Source organism: Carica papaya, chromosome 4, assembly GCF_054855325.1.
Source record: "Carica papaya isolate Zhongbai chromosome 4, ASM5485532v1, whole genome shotgun sequence".
Taxonomy (NCBI): domain Eukaryota; kingdom Viridiplantae; phylum Streptophyta; class Magnoliopsida; order Brassicales; family Caricaceae; genus Carica; species Carica papaya.
The window spans coordinates 23,064,987-23,086,236 of NC_142312.1; the positions used below are offsets into that span (position 1 = coordinate 23,064,987).

A 21,250-nucleotide genomic window follows, 5' to 3' on the forward strand; every position below is an offset into this window, starting at 1 on the left:
ATTTCTTATAATTATTTAATTAATTTTTTTGTATTTAAATAAGATAACATAAATATTTTATTATATAATTATCTAAAAATTTTATATAAGATACATTTTATTATTTTATTTCAAAAATTTGTACTCATATAATTGTCCAAAAAATACTATGAATAGGCATTTGCTTATACGTTATAAACACACTAATTACCATCAATTTGAAAGAAATTCTTAAAAGTTTAAGCTTTTCTTCTTTTAATATTTTTGTTAATTTAGTTTTTTTAAATTCTTCGAAAAGCATGAATTTTCAAAAATTTTATTGAAATAAGAAGCGGAGATCAACTTATCGATAAATCTGTAATATTTTTTCTTTTCTTTTTTATTTTTCCTAATCTTTGTTTTTGCATTTCTTTTAAAACTATTAATTCAATTAGAGAGAAAAATTTATTTAGGCGATAAAAATTTCAATATTACATAACGTTAAGTGAGTTATAAGAGTTGATTCAATCATTCTCATACCTTCCCGCATCATTATTGGAGTAGTCTTAGATGATCTAGTTATTTCATTGCTCTATTTGTGTGTTATTGAGAGTCTGCCAAGTATGTTTCTCCCCACGATCTTAACTCATGCTAAGATCTTTTAGTATCCATTTCTTATAAATCGGTGCTCATGATGTAATACTTCGGGATTGTTTGGCTATTCATGTTAGGTTCCAACGAACATCTTCCTCACTTTTGAGACAGTGAAAATTCATCCATATCATAGGATATGCTCTTGAGAAGTATTTAGTTTCATATAGATTTCAAAGACATAAGGGGAAGGGGGACTCTTGAGTAAATGTTTGCCTTCTCAAAAAATGTTGGCACTTGGGGAAGAATTATTTAGGGATTTGGAGCAAATGGAAATGAAAAATAGGTTTCTAGTACTACAAACAAAATCTCCACAAAAAGAGCTATCATTTTATACATTAAAAATGTGTAAATAATTGTCTTTGAATAACACTAAAAGTCAAGTAAATTTTAAAAATAAATAAATCCAGAAAATCCACAAGCATCAAATAAGTTCCCTTTTAACCACAACCAGCAATCGACTATGGTAGGATTACTGCTCCGGTCCCAATAAAGATCACTATGCGTGTGCTCGACTCCGTTGCCGACCCACCATACCTCAGAAATCTCTTTACATCAGACAGCTAGAATTCAAGGACGATCCACCATCACCACCTCACGGCCTGACTGTGCCCAACCTTCTCCGCACTTCTATACAACCAGTGCCACATAACAAATGCAGCAGAGCACAAAGACCAGATAAGATATCAAGATCTAACACTTTATTTTTATAGAAGAGAATCTAAAGTTATAAACAACCAGGTCACTATAATATGAAATCACAATAGTATCAAATCGACAAGTATTTAGAGGGAAAAACAAAACAATAAGAACATGTGAAAAGATAATTGTGATAGAATGAAAAGTAAAACAGTAAAATCACTAATAAACAAAAGGAAGAGTAAAAGAACCAAAGTTAGTAGTCACCTGGCTCCAATCTTCCTTGAAGAAATCAAATTCACAATAATCTTCAGATAGATCCTGATATCTCTAAGAAGAGACAGATGAGGAGGCTGACCGATGTGGATTATGAAAGAGATGTTTCACCAGACCATTATTATCGGGGAAAAAAATGTTTCAGCTGCTGAGGATGGCTGCTTTTAGCTGCATGCGCTTAAAAATGAATCTACCGATCCCTAGCATTAGGTCCAAGTAGAGTGCTGGTAGACTAAAAGCTGCATTTGTAAAAGCACCTATCAAATGCAACTTTCCCATTCTCCCAAGTCTTGACAAGCTCTAGTGGAGACTAAGGAAAAAGCACTTAAGTGTAGAGGTCAACAATCAGTGCAAGAACCCTTTGACATAATGCTCCAACAAATCCATTTATTAATCCCAATCACCTTAAAGGGCTAACAACCCAACCAGTAATGGGATTCTTTCTCCGAACCCTGACTTTCCTATGAGAACCACTTTGCAATCGTTCAAGCACTGAATATGTAATTGAATCAGGTGTCAAACCCTGCTGTTTAAGTTTTGCATACAGATCAACTGCATCAGCAGTTCTCCCATTCCTCTCAAGACAGTCAAGTAAAATGTTGTATGTAACAATGTTAGGAAGGCAGCCCTCACAGATCATCTGATCAAACAATTTGGAGGCCATTTCAACTCTATCTGTCTTGCCAAAGCATTCAATAAGTGTGCTGTATGTGACAACATCAGGATTGAGTCCTTTCTCTTGCATCTCCTTAAATCTCATGTGAGCTTCATCAACATCACCATTTTTCCCAAGGCAGTTGATCAAAGAATTGTAGGAGACAACATCAGCTGTACAGCTGCTGTTCTCAAGTTCTTCAAAAATTTTAACAGCTTCATTGACTTTGCCAGTCCTGCCAAAGCTGGATATCAAAATGTTGTAGGTAAATATATCAGGTAAAGGCCCGTCCTGTTTCATCCTTTCATAAAGATCATGAAGATGGGATATTTGCTTTAACTTCCCAAGAGCTGAGAGTACTGTGTTATACATGATAGTATCAGTGGTTATTCCTTTCTCATGGATTTTACTAAGCAGATCAATAGCTTCAGTTGTTTTACCAGCATTGCACAAACTTTCCAGCATTGACTTATAGGCATCCCGGTCTCCCTTATCATGGAAGCTCCACATGTTGCAAAACAACCGGTGTGCTTCACCAGCATGACCCAGTTTGCTCAGTTTCGTTACAAGAAATGCATATATCGACTTATTCATGTACTTCTTTGATATTTCAACGACTTCATCAAGTTTAGCCAACTGCCCTTCTGCAGCCAGAAGATTCAGGATGACACTGTATGTAAACTCATTGGGTTGACAATCTCTCTCAACCATTTTAGAGAATAAACTAATGACCTTCTCAATCTTTCGGGCTTTGCAAAGTGCCTCAATCATAGTGTTATAACCCATTAAATTAGGAGCACAACCCTTTGATATCATTTCATCAAAAATTGCCAGTGATTGATCATGTCTCCCAGACTTTCCGCTCATTCTGATCATAATTGTATAAGTATATTCGTCAGGATCACAATATCTCCTTTTCATGTCTTCAAAAACCTTGTAGGCCTGGTCAACCTGTCAAGAGGCTGCAGATCAGACAATCAGGGTCTAGAAACTTAATTTTCTTGAAGATCAACCAGGTCTTTATATTAATCACATACGTGACCAACTTCTTCATTTTAAACCAACCAATAAAAAAAGTCAAAGTTCACTTGACCCTTATGAAATATTAAAAACAAGAAAACATCAATACTTTTCAGGGCTAGATTCAAATAAGGTTCACGCATTCCCAGTAACAACGTTTAGAGCAAGAAGCACTGACATATAAATGTCCACTCCAAAATCTTAAGCCTACTTTTTGGGTCTGACATATGACACTCATTGCCAAATAACATTCAGCTCAAAAGTGCAAATACTTGTCATAATGCTATCTACAACATCAGGTTACTGCATTGTAGATGCAACCATATAAAATCACACAGAAACATAACATGGATGCTTATAACTTTAAGCAAAATCCATATTTCCAATTGAAAATTGTCTTAGCTACTTGTCAAAATTGATTCATACAAGGCACAAGAACAGTAAGCTCAGGTAGATGTTTCATCAAAAACCAAATGCACATAGGCACGACATGATAAGGCAACACCAAGACCACATAAACTAACATCTCTACCACAGATAAATCAACAAGCTCCGTATAATAATGATAATAATAATAATAATAATAATAATAATAATAATAATAATAATAAAATGAAGAAAAAACAAAGTAAATTTAAATCCAAAAATCACAACAAAAATAATAATAAGGTTTTACAAGTTACCACATTGATCAATATGCAAAAACCACAAAAGTGCAGAATAAATGCAAGACCAGCTAAAAACTCAGTCCTCAAAGAACAAATCAATAATAGTAATGGCAGTAACAACAATGAGAAGGCAAAAAACCATACCTTCTCATCTTTGGCCAAAGCATCCAAAAGCATGTTATAAGCAAATATATCGAGCTTATACCCTTTCCTTTCCATCTCAACATACACGGCAAATGCCCGACTCGAATCCCGAGACCGCAAATAAGCCTGAAGCAAGCATTTGTAGGTGTAAGGATTCATCTTCAAGCCCCATTTCTTGACAAACCCAATGCACCTATCCAAATCCTCAGCACTCTCAAAACAACTAATCAAGATATTGACAGTGGAGACGATCCCACGCACGGAGGATGTCTCCATCTGTGCAAGCAGAGAACGAATCAGGTCGAGCTTGTTGGGGAGAGTTGACTTTGAGAGAACAAGAATGATGCGAGTGTAGGTGAAAGCATCGTGTTGGAAATTAGGGGAAAGAGAGGAGCAAAAATGGAAAAAGCGAAGAGCGAGGGAGGGAGAATTGAGGGATTTGAGAATCTCAGAAACCTCGGAGGTGGTGAAGGAAAGGGAAAGGGAGGAGAGGTAGTCAGAGAGGTCAGAGAAAGGGTCGTCTTGGAGGGAAGTGTAAGGATTTGATTGGTTAGCGGACTGGAGGATGAGGTGGGTAGCGCGACAAATGAGGTTCCGACGTGGAATTGGGTAGCCCCGAGAGTCGTAGGGAAGAGTTTGCGGAGGGGAAACCCTAGCCGAGAGCGAAAGGCCAGAAGCGGAGGTTGATGTGACTTTCGCTGTGTATTTCGTGGCGAAGTGGCGGAACTGGATGCTGCTTGTGCTTATGCTGAGTAGTCGATGGGACTTCATGACTAGATAGATGGAGCGATGGTGCTAGGGTTTTATTCGGCGGGAAGTACTCATTCAACGCGAGAAGAAAATGAAGTTACAAAGAAGGAAGCAAGATAAGAAGAAAATTGCAGTTTTATGTTTAAATTTTAGTAACGATTAAATAATACATTACAATAATAGTTATTTGATGATAATAACGGCGAATATAAATAATAAATTTTTTTATATTTAGATGATTATATATATTAATAATATATTTTTATATAAATAATAAAATAATATGTCTATATTTTTAATTAAATTATTAATTTATTTTTATTTATTATATATAATAATAAAAAATATGAAATGAAAAAAAATTTATTTATTAATATAATTATATTTATATTTAAATAAATAATTATTATATATAATTAAATTAAATTTTATATTTAATTAAATAAATAATAATTTATAAAAATAAAAATAAAATTAAATATATTATATAAAATCTAAAAAAAAATAATATATCGATCATATACTACCAATTTGATAATTTTAAATTTTATTTTAAATTTATCGATAAAATATTATTTATTATTATTAAAATTTAAAATAAACATACTTTTTTCTTATCTATAAAATATTATACATTAAAATGACAGTTTTGAAGTGTTACACCTCACATATACATATATATATATATATAATTTAGTTGTATAAATCCAAAAATTCTTCACATCCTCCGATCGTTCTCCTTAACAGAGACTAATAAAAAGCCAGAAGCAAGGTCCCCCCCCCCCTTCTCTCTTTTTATCTCCATCAACTGAAGCTCGAAAACCAACCAGAAGCCCGCTCAAGTTCTAAAATAAGAGCCTCCTTTCAATCCATAAAAACAACTGTCAATTTTAAAATTGATGTTTTTTTTTTCTTTTAATTTTTGAATCCTTTGGCACACCAAACTAATTCAATATGGATTACAGATGATTATATCTAATTTAGTTTTCAATTTCTTCCGTTTAAAAGCATTTATCATGCAATATCTCTACTGGCATTTCTCAGAGTTAAGAAATCCTACGGACATCATATTGAACATCCAGAATTTTAGATATTTTGGCTAACTCCGTAAAATTACGAATCCTTTACAAATTAAGTAAAAATTAAATGATATCACTTACAAAATGGATTTTAAAAAAAAAAAGGAACATGAAATCTTCTTTTCCTTATTAACATAAGAAACAAACTTCAATCAGTACAAGTTTTTGGAAGACCGACCAGAAACTTACACATACCCAATTTTTTAAAAATGAAATTACCACATACCCTTTGACTCAACAGGAAGGCAGAATAATTTCAAAGCTTAAATCATAAGCTAAAAATTTATCCTTGTGCTTGCCAAGAATTTAAAATGCAAGGTTCAACATTGTTTTTTAAGCCCACAGATTATTTTATTTACGCTTTGGGCTTTAAAAAAACACTTTTGGGTCTGACCCGGTTTTACAATCCTCGTTCCCGAAGACTTCAGGAAAAAACAAAAAAAACAAAAAAAAAAGTAGCCGTTAGAATAAAGATCTTGGTAATAAATACAGGAGCGTCTTTCCCCCTTTCTCAGTCTCTCTCTCCTCAATGGAAACTTCAATTCCAAATCCCACCAACAAGAGAAACCGCTCTCTCCAATTCATCGCTAACAACAATGCCAGAAATGCAAGCTGGAAGAAGAGAATCCAAACTCTAAAACTCAAGGCTCACCAGCTTTCCACATTGGCCGACGTCTCTGTTTCCGTCTTGTGTTTCGCTCCCGACGGTAAGCTCCATACCTGGCCGGAGAATCCTACGGAGGTAAAACAAATCGTAATGAATTACAAGAACTGTGTTGATCGTGATGCTCGACAAGGAAAATGGAGTGAAAACGTCGATCTTTCGTCTTTTCTGGAAACCAAGAAAAGAAAAATTCAAGAAGAGAAGAGCGAGATCGATGGAGCGAAGGAGGCAGAGAGTTGTACTTCGGAACAGAGCCTTGATGAATTGCCGAAATCAGAATTGATGAATCTGATGGGTCGCCTGGATTTCACCCTGCAAAGATTGAGAGAAAGAAGAGATCAGTTGCTCCTTGATAAAAATAACGTACCACTTCCATCGGATAATTTTGCAGTGCCTGGGTTTAATGATAATGTGGGTAGTCTGCAAGGTTTTGGTTCAGAGAATCAGAAGATTAACAATGGTGGGTCAAGTAATTTTCTCCCCGGTTATGAGATGTTTGACTACCAGTCAATGCTAATACCGCAGTTTCAAGTGGTTCCTGATCATCAACTAATGCTAATACCGCCATTTCAAGTGGTTTGCAGCGATCTAGCGATGCTAATGCCGTCGTTTCAAGAAGCTTTGCCACTTTCACGGTGAATATACAGCGGGCAATTAAAGCAATCAAAAGACTCAATGGTTGCATTTTGGTTTTTTCTTTTGTTTTTTTGTTTTTTTGGTCCTTTGATTAGAGTATGTACAGTCAAAGGATTCAATGATTCAATTATGAGAATAAGAGATTTGTCAGAGAGTTAACCCTCACCCTGTTAAAGAGGAAGTTTTTGTTATATAGGACAGTAAATTTGGCAAAAAGATATATTCGAACATGCAACATAGAAAGTAATGGAGAAGAGAAAGACACAGAACTGGGCAAAAAATACTTGTAAATATTTTTATTTTTTAGCTCAGAAAAGAGAGATAATGACTGAAGATATATATGCACAAGAGAGAAACTAGTATTTGTTGAGAAAGACAGAGTATTTTACATAGACTAGAAATATATGTATGCATATATATTGTTTAATTATTTTAACAGCCAAACTAGTATCACAAATTATATTAAGAAAACAGAGAAATCATATTGTTATAAATTTCTAAAATGAAATTGTGTTTTGATGGTTTAATCAAAATTTTGGTAATGTTTTTAAATATTTACTCATATATTAAATTTACTTTATATAGAATTTAATTATGATATGTGTTTGTAACAATATAAATGTAATAATATCATTTCATTTCGTTCAATTAAAAAGTTGAAGTTTTTGTTCATAAATTTGGTAAAACCAATCATACATAGTGTTGCAGTATTGACCAGTGACATCTGAAAAACAAAATCTTTCCTACGTGTGGCTCCCTTGTGGATGTTGACAATGGCTATTGTCGCTTTATATATGAACCACAACATATAAAGACTGGGAGAGAAATTACAAAAATATATTATTTTGAACTAAAAGCTGTGCTGATTTATACATGTATATTTTAGCTGGTATGAACAAATACGGATACAAAGAGCACAAACAAGGTTAACGATCCTGAAACATCAAGTACTAAACTTTCTCCATCACAAAAAGCCTCTTCCAGCATGTCGAGGAATCCTTCCTTTGAGGCCTTTTGGAATGTAGGGGCATTATAATGAAACCCATAAGAAGATGCTGCTTCAAACCTAGTCCACAACTCTTTCTTCCAGAGTATTCTCACCAGGCCATTTGCCTGACCGAACTGTGCTTTATGGTTCCCTCCACAGAGGTGTGCTTTCAATGAATGCAAAGCTGCCTCCAGCTGGTTCTGTAGTAAGAAAGGCATAACTCAATATGCTAACTGAGCATACTAAATATTATCAGAACAATAAAACAAGATTTTAAAAAAAGAAAAAAGAGGAAGCTATTGAAATTTCTAAGCTTTCTGACAATCACCTGTAGTATTATTTGCTTTGGATAGAGAATTCTCGATTGGCTGAATGAAATCAGAGATGACTGGGAAGTTGCATTTGTTGCCAATTTTTTCAATTGACCTCTCATCCAGTGGTTCCAACAAAGCACATCTTTTAGGAGGAGAGAATGACCAATCTGGTGAAGTTTCAATGTCATTCTTCCCAATTCCTGATTTATAAGCATGCTGGATTCCTAAAAGCTCAGGATATTTCAAAGCCAAAGCCCCAGGATATTCACTTCCAGGGGATTCAGAAGTCTGTGAGTCACTGGAACTGTGAATTCCAACTGGGTATGGGGTTGATCTAATAACTTTGTTATTGCCATGATAACAGGACTCAGAAAGAGGTTCAAGCAATATATAAGATTTAGGAGGAGACATTTTTAAGCATGGAGTCATGACAAGCATGCTGTGGTCTTTCCTTTGGGATGTTGACAAGCAACAAAAACCATCCTCTAGCATCTTTACTGCCAGAGCTGCAGCCAAATCCCTAGGCTTATTTGAAATGGGCAATATCTCTGAACCTTCAGGCAAAGGATCATTGGATTCTCGAGAATAGTGGCAAGTGAACTTAGTTCTGAGTAGTAGTGAAAGTAAACCTTTCAAATGCAGGTTTTGATGAATCCACCAATTTGGATGATAATGTTTTTGATATTGGAAGAGGTGTCAGCAGAAACAGTTGTCTACCTCTCTCAACATCACAGCCAGCACGCCAGGATACAAGGGGAGAAGGAGAGATTAAAGAGTCCAACTTTATTTGCTCTGGACTTTCAACTCCAAACTGTTCATCCTCAACTGCATAAGAAATAGTTTTACTTGCCAATGATTGCTCCAACTCTTTCTCAGCCTGCCTAGCACAAGTTGAAAGTGCCTTTTGAAATCTGGGAACCCATGGCTGCAAATACAGAACATAATAATCCATGAAGTTCTGTGCACTGGATGCATGCATGTGTCATATTGAAGCATAAACGAATAAAGCAAAAGAAACAAAAGTATTAACCTGTAAAGAGGACAGCATTTCAGACAAAACAGATGCGAAGATTCAATTTCTTTCCTCCCCCGTTTGCTTGTGGCATCTAGTTTAATTGCTTGCACAACAAGTTCATCAATCTGGCATTCAGACATTGATTGAGTCAAAGTTAGCTTCACGATAAGGTAACTACATATACTAGACTATGTATGCCTCCCCAGAAATGACAGGGATAAAAAACTAACTCATTGGCAATGTTCCAAAACCCATATCTAGAACATGTTGGTGAAAACAATATATAGATGTTGCAACACCATGCTCATTCAAGATCACCAAGTTATCATCCTTGGATCCTGGTATTGCCATCAACGAGGCCTTTCCCATTCTTGGAATGCTTTAAAAGCATCCATACTCGCAATTATTTTTGTTCTCATTCAAGCATTTCTTATGCAAGTGCAAAATGTAACACTGCTGGCACCGCCAGCGTACTTACTGCTGAGGAAAACAACCATGCTACTTTGAATTATTGGGATCTTGCATAAATTAGTCCAACATGACTCATGTACTAGCAATTCCTTCATGATTATTAATCAAAGAAAATACTGAATTCTAACAAAACAATGCCTTTTAACTTTCTTTAATTAATGTTAAACATCATAGTATCAAGTTGTCTTGGAATTAATCGTCACATAAACATTTTCCAGTAAGCATCTATATGCAATATTTCTACCAACTTTTCTCAAGTAAGAAATCCTGGAGATCTACAAACATCATACTGTGCGTCCAAACACTGGGGAAGTTGAAGTTGATTGACTCCATAAATTGCAATCTATACTTTCAATTCATTCTCACAATTTCAGCATCTTCAACATCCATTTAAGATACCTGAATGTATACATTTTAATCAAAATAAAATACAAAAAAATAAACCTTTATAAGAAAAATCAAAAGGACGTTTCTTATAATACTTTGGCTAGGCTAAACAAGCAAACAAGAAAGAAAATACCCAAATAAAATGCACTACTAGGTTTCAATAAGAATTTCACAGCTCATATCCTTTTGAGCATTTTGCCACACTGTTAGTGCTCAATTGTAAAACAAAAATTTTTCATGAATAAATTAACTTAATGTATAACCAGGAACAACACACATGATTATTTACATCAACATATACTTAATATCAGGTCCATTCATAAGATTTTACAAAATAAAAAATAAAAAAAGAGTATTGAAGAGGAAGTCAATTTTCTTTTTAGGTAAGAAGCTTATAAAAGAGGGGTGCTTTAACAATTTACCCAAATGGATGCTCAACAAGGAAGAGGTGAGTGACATACCTCTATTTGGGTTCAAAAAACTCCCTAAAACACTCAGCTTTCCTCTCTAATTTTTCTCTGCTCTGCTCAAAATCAAAACTTTAAAAGCTCCCACGGTCGGATACGTCTGCTTGGCAATGTTTGTCTTCTTTGATACTCTGTTTTTTAATCAATCTTCGTTTATTCTACTTCTCTCCAGTACATGACATGAGAGATTAAGAAAATATTGAGGAGAAGATAAGAAACAAAAAAAAAAAAAAAAAAAAGGAAGAGGAAAATGCAGAAACGAAAAAATAAAGAAGGAACTTCTCTCCCACTCCTCTATTTTCTTTGTCGAAGTTTAATCTCAAATATATGTAGATATATATTTATTTAGTTGAATTAATTTCATAAATTTCTCTATCAATTCTTCACTCCCTCCTCTTGTTTTCCCTAATCAGAGACTAATAAAAAGTCAGAAGAAGAGCCCGTACCTGCAATTGGGCTGGGTACTTTTATTTTATAATGGATGTCCTTTCTACAAGACCTGACTTAAAACTATTTTAGTCTACCGAAATGACATTTTAAACTTCAAAAAAAAACAAAATAAATAAAAACATTAACAGTTTGACCCAGTTCGATTTATTTCATTTGAATTAAAAAAATAAAATAAAATAAGTTACAGATTTCAAATGAGTCTTGTCCAAACTGGTTTTAACATCAACTCTTTTGTTAACCCAGATTAATTAAAACACAAAAGTCCCATATCTATTAAATCATTTTTAAACATACAGGAATCAAAATCCGTATCATTCTTAAAATTCAACGATGAATAAGCAAAAAGTCAAAAGCATTTGACAAATTTATCCCCTCAAAAACTGAATTTATTTTTCACGTTGCAAAGGAAAGCTGTCCCGAAGTCTTTAGTAGCTTGGGAGTCAACAATAAATGAAACTATTCAAAATTTCATGCATTCATTTTGCAAGTTACAAATTAAGTCATGCATGGATCACTTTTCCATTTTATCCACCCAACCTTCTTCAACTTTTTTATTTCACAGCTTCCAACACCTAAAAATGGTATGGAAACAGCCTCCTGCTCTTTAAAAAAGTTGCGATTAGCAAACTACAAATGTCTACAGGATCTCATTTTGCATGAAACTTGCTGCTAACAGATTCATAGCTCGGCACATTTAAGACTGCAACAGAAGAAGCGACAAGTTACTCACGAATTAGTTTACAACAAAAAATAAACTCATAGTCCATGATCAAATAATTACCATCTCCATAAGATGCCATTGTTAGAGGCGAAGAAATGATCTTGCTGGCAAGACTTGTTATGTCCTCCAAAGTGATTTCATCTACAGCCTTCAAGAATTGTTCTACCGGCTTCCTGAAATCAGTGCATAAATGCAGTTAGCAGCGGCTTCATTGCGCATGGGATGAGCTTGTTTGTAAATAAAACCAGTTAAATCACTACTGTATAAATGCAGTTAGCAGTGGCTTCATTTGCGCTTCGGATGAGCTCGTTTGTAAATAAAACCAGTAACTAAAATATTTTTACAGGAAAATTATTTATAAAAATCTTTGATAAGGGATCAAAAAAGACTGCTCTCTACAAATACCTCTCTCCATATGTCAAAATCTGTCTTCCCATATCTTCTGCCACAATCATCTGCAAAAACAGTGGTCCAATAAAGACAATGAGAATTTAAAAATATAATTACAGAGTAAACCTCAAATAACTAAGTTATATTTTTTTAATCAAGGAAAAGAAAAAGTAAAACTATGAGATATAGAGGGAGAGAGAGAGTACTCTGGATTCAAGATTCATGAGAACAGCAGATTTTGTCGACTCTTTGGCACGGTTAAGTTGTACCTTGCTAACTGCCCAGATGAAAACAGAAAATAAGAAAATGTAGCTTTTTGAAAGCCAAATGAAAATTGGATGACGACAGAAGGGAGCTGGGAAGGAACAGCTAGGAAATTAAAAGAAAAATGAAAACATGGTAAATTTCTGTACTAAAAATATAACCCCATGGAACAGCACAAAACAAGGCAAATCAAAACAAACCTTGCCCATGTGATGCCACTGCTATCAGTTCCCGTACAGCCAAATCAACAGCTTTTGGCACAAAATCAGAGCTCTGCATCCATAAAGCAAACATCCCCCATGTTAGAGTAATTGCAAGTGGAAGCAATTAATTAATTAGTTACCTAACTTTTCAGTGCCATAAATGCATTTGAAAATATGATAGGAAACTATCAAGAGAAAATCTGTTATATATACATATCCCATAAATACTTCTGGTAATCTCTCACATCAATGCAAGAATACCAAACAAGTAAATGAAACACACAGATAAACAATTATCCACAAACACCACTAATATGTTTTGGCATATTTCACTACTAAATGCAGAGGAAGACCAAGAAATAGGAAAAGGTATGAGTAGATGATGTCCCTTACAGTGCACGCATAGATGCCAAACAATCCAGTCTTATTGAAGATACTGTTGAATGCAGAAAATGATTGAATTTCTTGATGCTCATTCAAGACATTAAGATCTGCATCCAAACGGAAGAAATAAATATCAAGATACAAAAAATAAAAATAATAGTAAAAGAATAGGTTCGCCATCATATAAAAAAGAATATCTATTCAAAGTAATAAAAAAGAGAATTGCAATTTTCAGTCTGAACCAATACTATTGACAGATAGGCATGCATAGGTTAGTAAGAACTTATACAGAACAGATAATGACGGAGCAGATTACACCAAACTTACAGAGCCGTGAATGCATTCCTTTCCCAGGCCCGCCTGCAGAAAATGAACCACCTCCTCCCATAAGCAACTGCAGGACAACCAGAATTGTTACGGCTAATCCATTAGGTATGATGTAGCAAGAAAATAACCAGTCAACAAAGAAAACAACCAATGTTAAGCAACGAGAGAGAGGAATTTTGCGATTTTTCAAATGATAACTCCATAATAATGAGGAAACAAGTACATGATACAAAATGCATTAAGTTCATGAAGAAAATTATGCACCTGAAGGAGGGTCAAAGTAATAGCTCCTTTTTCGTTATGCCAGCCTCCAGGCACTTCCAAAGCAAGAGCGATATGTGTACTCTGACAACGAATTAGAAAAATAGCATCTTAACAATATGATGGATAACAACTGAAATATTGCAAAAGACCTTGTTTTACCTCCTCCACTTTAACCAGGGGAAACAAAGTGTAGAATATACCAGTAAACTCGTCAATCTAAGGGACTAATTATACACACCTGTGAATCGGCTTGTCGACGATAGTCTCCTCCAACATAAACAGACTTCGGTTCTTCTGGACGAGATATTTGAGGAAGGTCAGAAAGAAGTGGCTCCGCTACTTTCAGGAGTTCCTCATGATCAACTCCAGATGCTGCAAGGACCATCCGTGGAGCAGTATAATTCTCCTGAAATTTTCAAATTAATTATTGTTCCACCAAAATAAAAACGAACAGAAAGTGGGAAACAAAAGAAATAGGTAAGTAAATATGATTTAAATATTAAAAGAGATGCAACACAACAGGAACAAGTTTATAGAATTCACAAGGTCACTTGTTCTTACAGAAACAAAATCCTCCAGTATGCTGCCATCTAATCTATGAAGCGCTGCTTCAGGTGCAAAAAGAGGGTTTGCCAAAGCACCAGCATAACCAGCAGAGTGAATCGCCTCCAACAGTAAGCCCTGAGGATAGTTTGAAACTTCTGCCAACTCTCCTTTTACCTTTTTCAACTGCAAAAGTATATAACCTTGTGCTCAAAAAACTGGCGTGTTTGTCATGAAATCTGAATTTGGTACGGACTCTGACATTAGTGAAAGTAATCATGGAATGAAAATGGTTTATGATTACTGTATTTGCCACCAATATGTTTCACCTTATCTAATCAAATGACATTTAATGGTGACATGTATTAATAATTAGAAGTGAAAACTCTTGTTAACAAAGAAGAAAGGGCATAAGAATACTAAAAACACATTTAGATTAAAAGGAATCACAAATCACTGATCCTTTTTTTACAAGAGAAGTGGTATGAAATACATATTAATAAAGCACCTAGGTACCACCACAGGACAAAACCTTTACAAATCAATTGGAACGTCAATAAGGTACCCAAGCCATCATTTAAAATGATTACACAAAACAAAAACACCTAAGGTCTGGGAGCCATAAATCCCTAGGGCTACTAAAGGGAAAAACTAAGCCTTCAAAAGCACTCCTTACTTTTCCTCTATATAAACTAAATAAGAGATGAGTTTTCTTCTACGCATATCACCTTAGGTGACCTGCAGGCACATATCTCTTTAGCCATAGTCTATCATCACCCAACTTAAATTGAGGAACTCAAGGGTAGACACAACTCACCAAGCTAATTGTTGTAAAATCTTTGACATCCAAGGCACTTTCAATTTTAGGGACTTGGACAAAGTAAATGGAGTTTATACTCAAGGAAACACCCATTCTCAAATAAATCAAAGAATAAGGCAAACAAGTCTCTTGAAGTCACCTCACTCTTTTACAAAAAGGCAATGGAGAAACCATCCAGCTCTGAGGTTTTATCCCTGTTACACCTAGACAAGGCTTCAAGAATTTCCTCCCCATATAAGGATCTTCCCAACCAAGGCTTCTCCTGCTTATCCAGTGAATCAAAGTTCAAGCGATCAAGATTTAGCTACAGTGATTGGCTGCTTGTATAGCCTCTACACATGTCAATTCCAGAAATATGTAAATTAAAAAAATGGATTTCTACCTTGAACTGACCAAGTCCATCTCCCAGTTGAAAAAAGGTAAGGTCAATGAGATTGAGTCCACCAAAATGTCACAAACTCCTCACTGCCCTTTAAAGATATACTTCTCTAATCTCTCATTGGCATAGATAACATACTGAAGTCAGTCCCAACCACCCAAGGGAAATACCACCTCCCAAAAGTCTCCTCAAGATCATTTTAGAACCCTTCCCTCTCCTATCCTCCTGCTACCATAAGACGCATTGAACACCCAACACCAACCCACAACCCAACTTTTCAAAAGACAATAGACTAAGCAAACCCCTGCTACACCAGACCACCAACTCTACCTTGCTTTCATCCCATAAAATAATCATGCATACCAAAGAAGGGGATGTCCTTCCACCCCATATCTGGCCTCCATTTGGACAAGAAATCATTCATGATCTATCACTTCTTTTAATTCTTCAAACTCCTAATATTCCAAGAAATTTTTTTATTTAAGGAATCAATATCAAACCCTCCCTTAGAACCCTTTTGAGTTCCCCTGCCAATCCACATCGGCTTCTTCTTTCCCTGTCAACTTGGGAATTTAACCGCGCTCTTCACCCTCTGGCTTCCCTCAACAGACTAAAACAAATTAATACCTTGGTCCTTAAATTCACCAAAACCATCTCCCAATAGCCTATTAATCCTTGTAATATTTCTCATAACCTATTGGTAGGCTTTAACTTGTGCAAATTCCACCGGAAGAACTGCACCCAGATTTCTTTCTTCCCTTTCATCACTCCTTTCCACTAAGGTATTGATGGTGCTCAATATAAACCGTAAACAGAGGCAAAATATGATTACCTTCACAATCATTTCCATTCCAACCTTCTAAGAGAAGCCACAAATCCACAGGAGCCAGTAGTTCCTCCAACTCAAAAAAAAAGGAGGTAACTGAAGGCTATGGCTCCCCGTCTCAACATAGAAAAGTAAGCACAATCACCAACTCTAGTCAATCTGAAGAAGACAGTGACGACAAATATGATTAGGACTGTTCTTCACAGAACCCTTAGAATAGGTCTTTGATAACCAAGCCACCACCTAGCCTACTTGAAGGAACTCCAAACCTCTTCCCTATTTGTCTCTTCTTGGGCCTTTTTACTTTAAGCCACTTATCCTTATTTGTAGTAGCAAGCCTACTGCTTTTGGATTTAACTAAAACAGGCCCAGCCCTCGGATTTGGCCCCTTCTTTAAAGCTAGGCTGTTCACGACTTCTGTAAATGAATGCTAGTGTCCTCTGCCCTCCATTAGCCACAACGATAATAGAGATCATAGGTGATTATTTGTAATCAGAGCAAGAATGATTCACCCACCACTGCAGCTTGATCTAGCACCGAACCCCAGAAGGAGACATAATTAGACTTTGGCATAGAAGTAACTATTTTTTGTCACGTAAAAAGAGCATGTGACATCACATCCTTGCTCAATACCTAACAAAAACTTTTGTGAACTTCTAACAACCATCAACTAAGGAGCCTTTCAAAATGAATATTCTATAGGCATGACTCCCCCAACTTTTTCAATGAGAGCTAGCAACTTCCCCTCTATTCAACCCCAAAGCATGCTAGAGAATGTTCTTCCATTCCTTCAAACTTCTCACCTATGAGCTCTCACTCTCCCCCCAATAGAACTCACCAAGAGCACCGAGAAGCCACTCCACTTCAAAACGTTCAAGACAATAAAGAACAAGTGCCTCCCATTCTCAAACACTTTCACCAGATAAACAGCTCCACCCTCAATAGCAATGTTAAAAGACTTGAACTCAGTCACTAAAAACCTCTAAGGGAAAACTGGCATGAGGAGAGGAGGGGAAGCAAACCAAAAAAATCTAGCCTGGGAACAAAAAACTAGCTCAGATAGAAAGACAGAAATTTACAATAGTGAACCACTGATTTGATAATGAGACTAAAAGTCATCCACAAAAAAAATGGTGCACATTGAATAAACTTGATATCAAACAATATTCTTGAAACACAATGGGGCAGCGTCCAAACAGACATCGGCTATTTCCCTTTTTTTGAGACATCGGCCATTTCCCTTGCTAGTAGGAGAACCCAATACTAAGCATGTAGTGTATTATTAGATCAAAAGGTAGGGTGGGATTTTTTGAGGATAGGCGGAATAAGGAAAGGGCTTCTTTACTATGATGATTGAAGGACTATAACAAAAATCATTCACCAGATAGCCAAAGGACATAAACAAATAAAAAATTTTCAAAGGGAATAGAAAGGCAATGTAGATTTTTTATTTTAATAACTCCAGAAATAATGTATTATTAACTTTCTGGAGTATGATCAGAAAAAAAATTACCTCTTCACTAACTTCCCAATCCAAGAACACTGGATTTCTCACACAATCAATAAGCAGTTCTACCATTTCAGGGGTATAGGTTTTCAGAGCATCAATAGTGTAACCCATCTGCTCTCTAGAGGCTGAGGCTGATGTGTTACCTCCAATTGCCTCCACTTCCCTAACAATCCGCAAATGACTCCTACTTCTTGTACTCTTGAATGCCATCCTTTCCAGCAAATGTGTGGCTCCGCATGAAATTGACGTCTCATAGATAGAACCACAATCAATATACAAACCAATTGAGGCTGCAGGATTCTGATATATCACCCAAATAAAATTTGTTACTAATGATTGAAATCAAACACGGCAGTGCATCACACTGTAATTTGAAATGTATAGAGAACAAAAGTAAAAAAGAACACTGCAACATTTAAGACTGACCAGTGAAGTCTCTGAAGCTACTTTAACACCATTTGGTAGAGTTGTGATCTTAAGTTTGCTTGGTTCAACGTGGTCTGCTAATGGAGGCGGAAGGGAAACCCCATCAAGTGGAATGCTTAAAGGAGGAAGAGAGCTACCTCCACTCAACCAGCTAAAGAATCCAGATGAGGATGAGCTTGAAGCAACCGCACTTGAAGACGCGTACCGTATAGCACCCAAAGTTCCAACACGACCCTACTTGTAGAAATGCATTACATAAGACAACATAGTTTCATTTAGGCGGCAACCATGAAGTAGAACATATAAAGAAATTAAGGTTGTTGACCCAATATTCTATTTAAAAGCTGCAAATATCTTTTTATAGGTTATTATATGAACTACAATTTGCAGCAAAGGCTAAAATCTCTCTAGGTTAGATATTCGGCAGCAACTTCCGGGACAAACAAATCCATTACGTCAGGTCACATTAAGCTTTATTTCAATCGTTTCCATTTATCAAAAAGGACTTAGAAAGAGAAATGTGGAAATGGTGGTCAACTGCTTCCTCAGAAATTTCCGCAACAAGCAGACGAAAACCATGTCCTTATGCGAAAACACTAAATGCATAAAGGTTTGCACGGATTAACATAATTCTGAAAGAGAAATCATTTACAATCCCCATAAACACGCTAATTAATAACTAAATATACTAAAACAAAAACACCAACTAGATCTACAAGCTAAAGAACAAATCTCTTCAATAACGTGCAGACAATTCAAGTGCGTTTAGAAACTAAGACTTCACATAAGATAAAAACCCGACGATCATTTCTCCCTCCCCCATCATCCCCAATAATCATACAGAAAAACATGATCAAGAAGGATCGGATTGATGCTGACCTTGAGAGCCCTGAGACGAGAGGCTGTGGTTCTGTACATGGTCACCGATATGTTCACTGCGAAACCCTATAAAAGTTTTGGGGGTGGCTCTCAGTTACGATTGCTTTGCGAAGTTATGTTGAAAGAGAGGGGATGGGTGGGAGTCTGGAGGAAACAAATGTTTTGGTGCTCTTATGGCGTTGGGAATTCGGCACTTAAAATGAAAATTACCTTCTTTAATTTTTTTTGTAACAGTATGTCTTTCAAATATTTGTAATTATAAAACAAACAAATCATATACAAAGGAATATATATTGTTGACAAAATTGGTCCAACAATCCTCATGTTAGAGAGCCCATGTAAGTAAGATGTAGGGTACATACAACAGCAGTGGAAGCTCATGTTAGAGAGCCCATGTAAGTAAGATGTATTACGTTAAGCATTTTTAGTGGAAGCCCACTATTAGAGTAGCAAAACCTAAATGATATGAATGAACGGGAAGAGAGAGAGAGATGGATCTATACTAATAAAATGAAACAAAGAATTGTTTCTAGAAAAAAGTGATCTTCTCTGTCTGGTTCATATCACTAGTTATTAAATAAGCTTACCTACATTTGACTTATGAACCCTAATTTTTTTCTTTTTTCTTTTTTAATTTTAGAAGATTAAATGAAAAAGAAAAAGAAAAAAAAAATCTAATCTGTTGTGTCCCTCTGGCCATCAAAAAAAACAATAATAGACTTTCATATCACCGTATTAGCAGCATTCAATGCCCGGCCCCTTTTTGTTCATATCTTATCCAATTTAATTTTGTTTCTTTTTTTTATCCAATTGAATATCATCCATCTAGTAATCATAATATTTCAACTTAATTAACTAATCAACAAACAAACTCTCGGTTAATTTGTTTATATAAAAATCATGTAATCAATTTTTATAAATTACTCAAAAATTTTATAACTAAATGAAAAGAAAAAAAACTATTTCTGTCGAAAATTTTAATGACGCAAGTATTTAATACTTTCTGTTTATTTTATTATTACTCGTTTAAATAAATCTAAAAAAAAAAAATTAACGTTTATATTATTTGATTTAATGTAAAGAATTTATTTAATTATGAGTGTCCTTCTCATCCACTTGCAAAACAAGTGCCAAGCCAAATAAACAATATTATTAGTTAGGTCATAAATATATACTCATCATAATAAATTTTGTTAACTCATAATTCACACCGCAATGTAACTTCATAATTTTTTTTTTCTTTTTATAAAAAACCACCTTATAAATTATAAAATAAAAAAAAAATTAAATTAGGGAGGGATCTTAATTTAATTAATTTACAACAACTTATTGTGGTGTTTCATAACTTTTTATTATGTATGTTTCTTGAATAATCAAATCTTATTGCAAAATTTAGGACCTTTATCCTTGGTATAATAACCACTCATTTCTTTGATTTTATATTATCTATTATTCATTATTTTAAAAGAACTTTCGTAGTTGACCGATATTATATATTCATAATGAAAATGATAATGATCTTATTTATTAAGTTTCATATATGTTTATGAGATTTTTTATGGACTGTTTTGATTTTCTACCACATCTTCTTATGGGTATCATTGTAGGATTATGCATACAATGCATGTGTATGTGTGTGTATGTGTATGGTGTGTGCAACTTGTAGTGTTTATAATAATGGTTCTAAATTATTGGTGTGTTTAAAGATTTTTTGTTTTGTGTTTATTTAGTACATTATTTTTAAATTTATTATTTAGAAAATAAATGATATTATTATTTTAGAATTTATTTTTAAAATTAAATACAAGAGAATCTTGGTTCAAAAATAACTAGATGGATACCCATTTATTTTAAATTATTTGCTCTCGTAGAACTTTTATCTTTTTTAAAGAGAAAAAAAGAATTTTCATCCTAATCGATGTGGTTGTTAGCCAATAAATACTGACATATATTATTTATTTTACAATGATAAAATTTAAGAAAGTAATATTTGATAATATATTTAGCATTTAACATAAAATTTATACTATAGCTTAATATAAAATTATATAAAGTAAAAATTTTGTGAAACCAAGTCTTTTT

The 21,250-nt window shown here is 34.7% G+C and overlaps 3 protein-coding genes and 1 pseudogene across 5 annotated transcripts; 1 reads left to right on the forward strand and 3 right to left on the reverse strand.

The window, feature by feature from the left end:
• Positions 1–919: 919 nt before the first annotated feature.
• Positions 920–4,891, reverse strand: ABO5 (ABA Overly-Sensitive 5). Of its 2 annotated transcripts, none has more exons than XM_022047283.2 (3): positions 4,012–4,891; positions 1,516–3,130; positions 920–1,236 (listed from the first exon to the last, which is right to left on the reverse strand). In XM_022047283.2, the coding sequence occupies exons 1-2, from the start codon at positions 4,780–4,782 to the stop codon at positions 1,925–1,927; spliced, it is 1,977 nt and encodes a 658-aa protein (XP_021902975.1). In that variant the 5' UTR covers positions 4,783–4,891; the 3' UTR covers positions 920–1,236; positions 1,516–1,924. The 2 variants fall into 2 exon arrangements, with proteins under 2 accessions (XP_021902975.1, XP_021902974.1); XM_022047282.2 differs by having other exon boundaries at positions 920–1,239.
• A 1,229-nt stretch (positions 4,892–6,120) lies between these two features.
• LOC110818452 (agamous-like MADS-box protein AGL103) lies at positions 6,121–7,305 on the forward strand. The gene has a single exon (XM_022047352.2). It carries the CDS (start codon positions 6,370–6,372, stop codon positions 7,141–7,143), a length of 774 nt encoding a protein of 257 aa, XP_021903044.1. The 5' UTR covers positions 6,121–6,369; the 3' UTR covers positions 7,144–7,305.
• A 651-nt stretch (positions 7,306–7,956) lies between these two features.
• Positions 7,957–11,456, reverse strand: LOC110818349 (uncharacterized; annotated as a pseudogene). The gene is made up of 4 exons (XR_015818752.1): positions 10,777–11,456; positions 9,473–10,327; positions 8,457–9,367; positions 7,957–8,328 (listed from the first exon to the last, which is right to left on the reverse strand). The product of XR_015818752.1 is annotated as an uncharacterized LOC110818349 (transcript).
• A 233-nt stretch (positions 11,457–11,689) lies between these two features.
• On the reverse strand, positions 11,690–19,411 carry LOC110818348 (Insulinase (Peptidase family M16) protein). Its single transcript, XM_022047190.2, has 13 exons — positions 19,169–19,411; positions 18,290–18,523; positions 17,867–18,163; positions 14,347–14,514; positions 14,024–14,191; positions 13,786–13,866; positions 13,522–13,588; positions 13,204–13,301; positions 12,808–12,880; positions 12,550–12,620; positions 12,359–12,408; positions 12,014–12,126; positions 11,690–11,932 (listed from the first exon to the last, which is right to left on the reverse strand). The coding sequence occupies exons 1-13, from the start codon at positions 19,205–19,207 to the stop codon at positions 11,880–11,882; spliced, it is 1,512 nt and encodes a 503-aa protein (XP_021902882.1). The 5' UTR covers positions 19,208–19,411; the 3' UTR covers positions 11,690–11,879.
• Positions 19,412–21,250: the final 1,839 nt, after the last annotated feature.